The 10966-nt window shown below is 40.2% G+C and overlaps 1 protein-coding gene across 1 annotated transcript in view; it reads right to left on the bottom strand.

Annotated features, from left to right (window-relative positions):
• Positions 1 to 10966, bottom strand: part of Catsperb (cation channel sperm associated auxiliary subunit beta) — a 185433-nt gene that overhangs the window by 52969 nt on the left and 121498 nt on the right. The window contains exons 15-16 of the mRNA XM_013349585.1: positions 8985 to 9136; positions 5514 to 5668 (exon numbers count right to left, since the gene is read on the bottom strand). Of these exons, the coding sequence (XP_013205039.1) occupies positions 5514 to 5668; positions 8985 to 9136 (307 nt within the window). The remainder of the gene's footprint in view (positions 1 to 5513; positions 5669 to 8984; positions 9137 to 10966) is intronic.

The raw sequence follows: 10966 nt of genomic DNA, 5'->3' as shown, positions 1-10966 counted from the left end.
TAGCCTTTGCTGGAGAGGTTGTGGAGAAAGGGGTACACTCATCCATTGCTGGTGGGAATGCAAACTTGTGCAACCACTTTGGAAATCAGTGTGGCGCTTTCTCAGGAAATTCAGGGAGGAGGCGGAAATTTTTTTCAATAAAAAAAAGAAAAGTAAGGTTTGAATGAGGAAGACTCCCTGAAAAAATCTCTGATAGGAGTGCATGGTCCTGATTATCCAACATTTTAGGGCATCTATCTCTGTTTCAGTATCCTCTGACTTCTACATTCAGAACAGTTTCAAGACTGCTGGCTAAGAAGATCAAGCCTCATAGAATACTCCAGTCAGGATGTGACCATAATCCTAAACTTTCTTTGAGTCCCCCTAAGATTATCAGTGCCTCCAATCAGCAGAATGTAGCCTAAAAAACTACACCCACATTCCCAAAACATGGATTATGGATGATTATCTTTGTTTAGTGTGTTGGTTAAAAGTTGTTATGGATAATAGTCTTTTAAAAAAGCTAAACAAAGGAGATTAGAGTCTTGTTTTGAAAAGTAAAAAGGGGAAGTGCTGTGGGATAATGCTTTTTACACTCTAAAGGTTTGTAGCTCTTATTGGTTTAATAAAATGCTGATTGACCAGCAGCCAGACAGAAAGTATAGGTGGGTAACTAAACTAAGATACTTCTGGAAGGCAGAGGGGAACCAGCCAGATGCAGAGGAAGCAAAATGAGAATGCCTCACTGAGAAAAGGTACCAAGTCACATGGCTAAGCATAGACAAAAATTATGGCTTAATTTAAGTTGTAAGAGCTAGTCAAAAAATAAAAATAAAAAAAGAGCTAGTCAATAATAAGCCTGAGTTAACAGATGAAACAGTTTATAATTAATATAGGCCTCTGTGTGTTTCTTTGGGACTGAATGACTGCAGAACGGGGTGGAGCAGAGATTTCCATCTACAGTACTCCAAGACTATTATATACTGGCTTGCTTCCCCTAGATTTCTCAGCCTGCTTTCTTAAAGAACCCAGTACCACCAGCCCAGGTATGGCACAGGCCACAGAGGACTGGGACCTCCCCATTAATCTCTGAGAAAATGCTTTACAACTGGTTCTCATGGAGACATTTCCTCAACTGAGGTTCCTTCCTCTCTGATGACTCAAGCGTGTGTCAAGCTGACACACAAACGAGCCAGGACACTGCCCACACAATCCGGCCTTTACCTTCTCACTGACCTGTGCTATGCCACCTCTCCATGCTTGCACGCAGTGGCCTTCTTCCTGCTTGTTAAACAGTCCCCACTCTAGTCTCATCGGAATTTCTTTCTAAGCTCTTTTCTTGACATGTAGGGGTTTTTGTTTGTTTTTATTTTTATTTATTTTTTAAAATTTCATTTTACATTCCAATCACAGTTCTCCCCTCCACACCTCCTCCTGCCCCCATCAACTTCACCCCAGCCCACCCCCACCTACACCTCCTCCTGCCCCCATCAACTTCACCCCAGCTCACCCCCACCTACACCTCCTCCTGCCCCCATCAACTTCACCCCAGCCCACCCCCACCTACACCTCCCAAAGGGTAAGGCTGAGATCCAGGAATCCAGTAGAAGAGAAGGAGGAGGGGATACATGAGCAAGGGAGGTCAAGATCATAATGGGAAATCTGCAGAGACAGCTGAACTAAACTTGTAGGAACTCGTGAACTCTAGAACAAAAGCTATGGAGCTGCCATGGTACTAAACTAGGCCGTCTGCACGTGAGAGATAGTTGTACACCTTGGCACTTAGTTCTCAGCACTCAATTCTTCTCACATCCGGTGTCTTAGATTTCCTTTCTTCATAGTATATACAAGATCTAATTGGTTTTCCTTATTTAATTGTATGTTTGTGTCTATTCATTAAAATGTCTGTCCTTTGTCCTTTAAGGTTCGTGTACTGAGAATTTGGTCCTTAAAGTAATGGTAAGAGGTAAAGTAATGTTAAGTGGTCGTTACATCATCAGAGTTTATTCTCGTAGTTTATGTGCATGAGGGTTTTGTCTGCATGTGTGCTTAGTATTGGCACAGGTCAGAATGCACCAGATCCCTTGTAATTGGGGACACAAATTGTGTTCCACAAAAGGAGGTGCTGTGAACAAAATCTGGTTCCTCTGAAGAGCAAGTGCTCTCTTCCACTCGGATATTGCTCCAGCCTCCTGGGCTAGGGAGTTTCCATGACTAAATTGGCGCAGCCTGGAGTCATCTGAGAGGAAAAGCTCCATTGGGTAATCTGACTGGGCATTTCTGTGGGGGGTTCCCTTGATGTTAATTGATGTAGGAGGGCTCAGCTCACTGGAGGCAGCACCATTCCTTGGGCAGGTGAGTTTGGGTTGTATAAGGAAGCTAGTGAAATGGGAGCCAGTGATGCAGCCAGCACACCAACCTATAACTGATCAAAGTTATAGGCTACGCTGTACAATAGTGGATCAAAGGTCATTCCTAAGTGCAATAATAAACACCCAAGCTGTATCACCTCTCTAAGGCTCAGGGAACATTGGAGGGGAGAGAGATCGAGAGGACAGACATAAAAGACAGAGGAATGTATTGAGTATTGTGGGACTTTCTGTCCTCTGCGCGCAAAATGGTCATTATCATCTTGAAATAACAGCAACTGTGATTATTCACAAGAGATTCTTAGAAAAGTAGAGCCACGAACATTTCCTCATGAAAGTGATGGAGAGCCTGTAAGACTTTTGAGGCCTCTCTCTGTCCCTAAGACTTGATAGAAACAATGCTCGGTCATTGCACAATCTGATGGGAACAGAAATAACTTCTGAGAAAAAGAAGAGTATTAAACTTGAACTGCCACTCTGGGTCTTCATTTTCTTATGAGGATTTCCATGCTATATGAATTTTGTACCAAGTAAAATTATGTGTTTTGTTTCAGTTTATGTCTGTTTAATTCTTAAACCTTTGTAAGAAATATCCCTAAAAGGGAAGAGGTAAAAAAAAAAATGTTCCTACCCTCAAATGTATTCCAAATAATTGACTGTATAAGTAGCTTTATTCCCAGAACATAGAATAAATTTCAATCAATTTCCAAAAGCAAACCTTCAAAGCACAGAAAATTACTATCCTAAGATTTTTCTAGAAAACAATATTTATGAGGTTTTATAATCTTGTTAACAGACAATAAAATATTTCAAGGGCAAAAATATATGTGAAAAAACTATAATTTCATTTTGAACACATATGTTAAAATTAAAGTGTTAGCGAACTAAATCCATAAGTGTGACCAAGACAACATTGTTAAATCCACACTATAACTCATGATATTTATCAAAATAAAGGGGAAAACTGGGAGGAGTAGCTCAACATATGTTTTAAAAAATTAAAAACCCGGGCTGGAGAGATGGCTCAGTGGTTAAGAGCAGTGCCTGCCCTTCCAAAAGTCCTGAGTTCAGTTCCCAGAAACCACATGGTGGCTCACAACCATCTGTAATGAGATCTGGTGCCCTCTTCTGGTCTGCAGACATACATGCAAACAGAATACCGAAAATACTGCAAACATAATAAATAAATAGATTTTAAAAAATTAAAAACTCAAATATCCAAATCTTTGGCAATTATGACTGTTGTATGACATGGAACTAGTAACTAAAGTAGGGCCCTTCTGCAAGAGCAGTGGGAGCTCTCAATGACTGAGCCATCTCTCCAACCCCTCTGGCTTTCTCTGCAGGGAAAGGGTCTCTCCGTGAAAGCAGAGATTACTAAAGGACCAGACTGATTGGTCAGTGAGCCTCTGGAATTCTCCTGCCTCTGCCATCCAGAGCGGGGATCTCAGGCATACCACAGCATGCCTGGTTTTTTCCATGAGTGCTGGAGATCTGACCTCAGACCCTCATGCTTGGGCAGCAAGTTCCTTAATCACTGATCCATCTCTCCAGCCACCAAATCACAAAACTCTTAACAAGAAAAAAAAAATTAAGTGTTAAAAACTGTAGAAAGATCACATTATGGCCACACACACACACACACACACACACACACACACACACATGCTGTTCCTCTAGAGAACACTGACTAATAGGGAGGTGTTTGCATCATGAGAGTAGAGCCCTGTCTTTGAAATGGAATAATTATGAAGAGATATCAGTCTTCTCTGTTTCTAAACACGCATGTCCTTCCCTCTACCTTCCACCATCAAGTAAGGCCATTGCCCTGACCACAGTTAGAAGTCTTAACTTGGAGATTCTAGTGGCTGGAGTCAAAAGTTTAGATAATCCCCCATTCTCTAGAAATCACCCAGTTTCAAGTGCTCTTTAGTAGCAGTAGAAAATGAACTAAGCCAGAACTAACTGAAATACAGCAGGATGAGCAGCTTGAAGGAAACATTAAACACCAGGATCATTTACACCATGGAAGAAAAGCATGGGGAAAGGAAACAGTGCTGACCATAACACAAGAAAGTAAGCATCCGCCCAAACTGTTACAAGTGCAAAAGGCCAAATCTGTGTAAGTATGTGAGTCTGGAAAAGCTGGGGCACTTGGGCAAAAGGACTTTACAATTAAGGAAGGCTTTCCTTTGAAGGCTCATGACAAAGATTCAGGCAAGACAATGACTAGAGACACTGACAGTGCAGGTAACCTAGAAAGAATCAGAGAACAGGAAGAAGCAGGCCTATTGTATCACCTGACTCTCTGAACTTTGTTTCATGGAAAGCAAAACCCTAATCCACTTGAGATTGGGTGTCAGAAACGTGCACACAGGCTTCACAGTGCTACCTGAGGATTCTTGCTCTCAATCTCTACCTTCCTCGTCCCCTTGCCCCTCTTCCCTAGGAAGAGAAAGCTGTAAGCAATTATGTAAGAAAACAAAGACAATTCTCTGTAGTGCACAGGCTAAGACACTTTACAGAAGAAGAAACTATAACACAATTCTTGACCCACTAAAGAGTACCAAGGATTTGTCTTGTCCCTAAATGTCTAAGGTATTAAGTAGAACTAGCCACCAGCAAGATGACTCAATAGGTGAATTCATGTAGGTTGTCCTCTGATCCCACATGTGGTATGCGCACGTGCGCGTGCATACACACACACACACCACACCGCATCACACACACACACACACATACACACACACAGCGAGAGAGAGAATAAATATTTCAAAACAAAAGAAAAATAATTATTAAAGGCACTTGAGAAGGATAAATTCCACCCACAAAGTAATATGCAGACATAAAGCAGAATTTGGTTGCCTCAAGATATACCTTCTATTAAGAGAATTTTTTTCTCCCTGAAGGAAACCTGACAAGCTAAATCTAAGAGTCACATAGATAATCAAAAGTCAAAGATATCTAGGAAGAGGCAGAGGCAGAGGCAAGGAGATCTCAAGAGGTTCAAGCCAGCCTTGTCAACATACAAAGTTCTAGGCCAGCAAAGAATGCGTAGTGAGAATCCGTCTTATTAAAACAAAAATTCCTTTAAAAATTAGTTTAAAATTTTGAATCTGAAAACCAGCATGTATTCTAAATAAGTCTGAGCAAGTCATCAATTACCCAAATTTTATCAGTTTCCCAAGGTGGATGTTTTTGAACTTCATTCTGTCTATACTGCTGGCAGATGTGTTCAGAGGTACATGTGCGAAGAAAAGCATTTCCTTGGGAGAAAGGTACTGTGGAGCTAGTGCAGCATCAAATCCCAAATCAGGAGGCTGAAAATAGAGAAAAGGAAATATTGTACGTTGAATGCTTATGCTTCAATTATAACACAATTCAAAAGCAAACTTGTTTCCCATTCATATCAAAATGATACGGCTTTACTTACTGACTGGAGTAATATACCTCTATGCTCTTGGGATATCTTTGAATATCTATCTATGCAAAAGAGAAAAAGGTTTTTTTTTTTTTTTGCAGTGGAGGAAAAGAAAGTCTGTTCATTAAGACCTAGTTTGAGGTTCCGGTGCCCTTTGTAGGAGGCTGTGGGTGTATGTGATAAGTTTGGAGGTGCAGATTTTAGAGCTGGGTTATCTATGGTGACATCATCGTGAACTCAGCAGATCCAGTCATAACTGGGTTTTTACTTGGAGTTTTACTGAGAAAGGGTCTAATAGGGGCCTCTTCTTTGAGCACTACTTCTCTGAGTCTCACGCTCTGTGCCTAGAGCCTCCTGGTTCTGGTCTCTGCTGGTCTATTCCATTTCATGAACTTATAGGACTTACAGATTGTCCCTTAAGATAATGTTTGCCTACATTTCTGACATCTAATTCCTTCATCCCGAACTGCACAGTTTTGAGACTTTTCAGTGGGTGAAACAGAGATGAATACTTGCTTCAAAACAGCTGTTGGAGTCTCCTCTGTTGATTAGGAGATCAAGTATTGCATGCATGTGTGTGTGCATGCCTGCATGCTTGCTTGCCTGAGTGCATGCATCTGTGTGTGTTGGACTCGTAGATACTGCAGTCTGTTTTGGGTTATATCTATCAAGTACTGCCTCCAACAAACATTTTCTGTCACGTTTTCCTCCCAGTGTTTGAATTTGGGGTTCTCACCAAGAATGAAAGAGATAGGGAAATAGTGTGGCTAAAAGGACAGACCCTGAATCAATTGCCTCCATGAGAATCTGTTTTTATTACCCCACATGGTTTGGGTAGTTATTTACTCTCTGTGCTCCTTGCTTTCCTCCTAAGTAACTGAGGACAAACAGCTGTGAAGATGAGATATTCACAGCAGTGCCTGACACATACTAAGAACTACTGATTACTCTTTTCCAGAGAGGATGCATGTATTTGTAGAGAGAGAAAAAATAAAGTTGTTGAATCAGAGTTCTTCAAATTTGTCCTGAGTATAAGAATTCCTACAGCTTTTTCATCATAACAATGTCAACTTTCACTGAAGGGAACTAAGCTAATTTCCATAAAACTATGATGTTAGTGAAATTTTGACACGGCTGCTTTTTTTGGTTATGTCTAGCAGGCTACTCATATCTTCTACTTTGTACATTTGCAGAATCCAGACCCCAGGTTCAGAGAACATGTTGGCATCTCCCTCTCATGGAATCCTCTCTACTTTGTGTGCATGTCTCAGACAGAGGATGTTATAACACCTTGCTGTCCACCTGTAGCCTTGGCCAGGTGTGCAGACTGATCTTGTAACTAATATATACTATATTTATTCTCACCATATGTGTGTGAGAGCTTTGCTTGTGTGCTAGTTCACGTTCTAGTGCTGACCATAAGCAACTTGGGGAGGAAACAGCTTATTTCAGATTATAGTTTATAGTCCATCAGGAAGGAAAGTTAGGGAAAGGACATATGTCAGGAACTTGGAGGCAGGCAATGAAGCAGAGGACATCTAACAGTGCTTCTTGCTGTGACTGCCCACATTAACCAGTAACAAAGAAAATGCCTCAGAGATCAGGTTCCAAGCCAGTCTGATGTAAGCAACTCCTCAAATGACATTATTCTTCCCAGATGTGTCAAGTTGACAAAAACCCAACCAGCACAGTTTACATATATGTGCCACATATATGTACTTACTGCTTTTAGAGGTAATAAATGTATATTGGATATTCTGGAGCTATAGTTATAGATGATTGAGTCGATATGTGGGTTCTGTGATGTGGGATTCCCCTCTGTATGCTGTGACTATCATTGGTTAATAAAGAAACTGCTTTGGGCCTATAGCAGAGCTATAGGGGAACAGAGCTAGGCGGGCGGGGTGGGGGGAACTAAACTGAATGCTGGGAGAAAAAAGGCGGAGACAGACATGCTGAAACTTTGCTGGTAGGTCACAACCTCGTGGTGATGCACAGATTAATGAAGATGGGTTAAATTAAGATGTAAGAGTTAGCAAATAAGAAGCTAGAGCTAAATGACCAAGCAGTGGTTTAATTAATACAGTATCTGTGTGTTTATTTTGGGGCTGAGCAACCGGGAACAAAAAAGCGGCCTCCTTGAACAGTTCTGAATACCAAATTCGGTCCTCTGGAAGGGTAGCAAAGGCTCTTAGGCACAGAGCTATATATATCTAGGCCTGGGCTGACCTATAAAGAGATCCATTCTTTCCATTCTTTTTTATAGTTTCTTTAGCAAAGTGACAATTTTACCAAATTCCATTGAAACACATTTTACTCTTGGCTGCTTTCTTGATGAGTAATCATTTTCTACCTATGCCCCCTCTCTTTCCATAAATAGTAGATTATACATTGTAATTAATAAAAATACGCACCTATAGCCAGGCAATGGTGGTGCATGGCTTTAACCCCAGCTGTCAGGAGGCAGAGGCAGCTGTGAGTTTGAGGCCAGACTGCTCTACAGACCCACTTTCAAGATAGGCTCCAACGCTACAGAGAAACCCTGTTTCAGAAACCCCCCTCAAAAAAATGCATCTATTATCTTCTGTGAAGGACAGAAAAACTGTGCTCTATGTCGGCATTAACAAGGAATAAACTAGGGAGCAGGGTTGTTTAACATGGACATGTCAAAATCATTTATCTTCAAGGCCAACATTGTGAGGTTAAAAAATAAACTCCACCAGGAGCTGAGTTGTTTGTAACAGATCTGTGATAGACATGATGTTGTTCTGCAGTGAAATCTTGTAAGAGGAAACCTGTTGGGCTTCCAGAAGATTTTGAAGATTTTTATACATTCAATGATGTATAAAAGTTTTCCTTTAGCAAAGAGTGTTTGTCCTGATGGGTCTGGAGATATGGCTCAGCTGTTAAGAGCACATACTTGCTCTTGCAATGGACCTGAGTTTGGTTTGCAGGTGTCCTGCCAGGTGACTCACAGCTGCCTGGAATGCCAGCTTTAATGTAGATCCAGCATGTCTAGCCTCTACAAACACCTGCCTTTATATGTACAGAGAGAGAGAAAGAAAAATATACATATACTTATATACGTATATGTAAAATTTTAAACCATTAAAAAGTTTTGTATTAAGGAAAACACTGTTTCGTTAGCCAGCACAGAGAATGTGGCATCTGTTCTCAAAACAAGGCAAACAGTCTCAGTGCATCATGTTACTGACCTTTCCAAAAACATTAACACCTCTAGAGCGTGAAAATGATGAAGCAGCACTAACGTGTCCTGGGGTAATTTTGTGTAAGAATCCCAAGTGATCGTAGTATATCGTGAAAACTTTATCAAGACACTCTCCACTGTGAGTATATCTTGTTGATCCTGTTAGGAAACAAACAGAACCCTCTTGATATTGATACAATACAACTAGAAGAAATTTTATATTGCACCTGTAAAAATCTGCTTGTTTAAATTAAGGGTGAGGGTAGGGCTCTAAGACTTCTAAATTAGTAAAATACGTGCGGCTTTGTGCTGCATCCTTGGAAAGTCTTCTGTGGTTCCACTTCATTACAGAACATGTTCACCAATGTGGCAGACAGAACAGAACAAAGGGGTTGTCTGGTCAAGGGATGTGGAAGGAGGGTGTTTATTCTCCCTGGTGGTGCTTTCTCTTCCTAAAACTATCAAATTAGGCTTCTGTCTATCTAGGATCTCTTGTGCTTCTCTATCATTACTTTTTTCTCTCTTTCTGTGGTGAATAGAACTGGAATTTGATTGTGATTGTATGGAATATATAGATTGCTCTTGGTAGGATAACCAGTTTCACAACAATGATTCTTCCAGTTCATGAGCACTGGACTTTTCCATTCTTCAGTGTTCTTCTCTACTTAATTCCTCAGTGCTTTCATTTTCATTGTAGAGAGCCTTCACATCCTTTGTTAAATTTATTACAACAGATGTCATCTTTTAAGGCTACTGTGAAAGTATTCTATGATCTTTTTAACATGTTGCCTGTGGGTGTCTTACAAATACCCCTTTAATATTGGACTATGTTCCTTGTATTCTGAGATTTTTAGGACTTTAAACACAAAGAGATGTTGGATCTTTTCAAAGAATTTTTGTGTCTGTTGACCATGTAATTTCTATGCCAGAGTCCATTTATGTGATTTATGACATTTATAGCTTTACATATACCAAACTATTACAGAATCTCTGGAGTAAAACCAACTTGATAATGGTGAGCAATATTTTTGATGAGTTCTTAAATTTAGCTTCCAAGTGGATTTTTGAGAATTTTATTGGTCTAAGTTCATCAGATAAATTGGTAGGCTTTTTGTTGTTGTTTATTGTGTCTTTATTTATTTTTGTAATATTAGCTTAAAAAGGAAATGTGAAGGTTTGGCATGGTCATGCAACCCTTTAAACCCAGCACTTGGGAGGCAAAGGAAGGTGTATTTCTGCAAGTCTGAGGCCAGCCTGCTGCACTTCTTATGTTCTAGGTTGGTCAGCAAGGGCTGCATAGTATGATGCCCTGTTTTCAACAAGAGAGAAAGTTTGGTAATGTTTCTTCATTTCTATTTTATTTAATAGTTTGGTAAGGATTGGTGTTAGCCCCTTGAAGGTGTATTAAAATAACATTGTCAGTTCAAGAGGAGCTGGATGTTTTGTTGCTGTTGTGGGAGATTCTAATTAATTGCTTCAGTCTTATTGCTTGTTAGAGACATTTACATGGTTTATTTCATCTTGGCTTACTTTTGGGAGGTCACACATATCCAGAAATTTAAAAATTCTTTTAGATCTTACAATTTAGTAAAATATATGTTTTTAAATAAGAGCTCATGATTTGTGAATTTCCCTGGTATTTGCTGTAACACCCACTTTTGTATCTGCTGTTGGTCTTCCTTATCTCTTTAAAGAACCAACTCTTTCTTTCATTGATTCTGTTTTCATTTTTTTATTGAGTTCTATGTTGATCTTAGTGATTTCTCTCTGTATATTGATTTGGGATAGACAGAGTTGGAAGGCAAAGCGAATAAATTGGAGGAGGAATCTAGGCTCGAGAAGAGAGAAGGAGAACGAGGGAAAATAACCAAGGCTAGTGAAACAGTGAGCCAGGCAGTCACTAGCCAGCCAGACATAGAGCAAGCAGGGAAGTAGGACTTACAGAAAGAAAAAGGAAGGGAGGTCTGATCTTCGGCGCCAGGAGACCTA

This window comes from Microtus ochrogaster, chromosome 1 (assembly GCF_000317375.1).
Source record: "Microtus ochrogaster isolate Prairie Vole_2 chromosome 1, MicOch1.0, whole genome shotgun sequence".
In the NCBI taxonomy this organism is placed as follows: domain Eukaryota; kingdom Metazoa; phylum Chordata; class Mammalia; order Rodentia; family Cricetidae; genus Microtus; species Microtus ochrogaster.
Note: the sequence above shows the minus strand (reverse complement) of the source record. Positions and strands in the feature narration are given on the sequence as shown.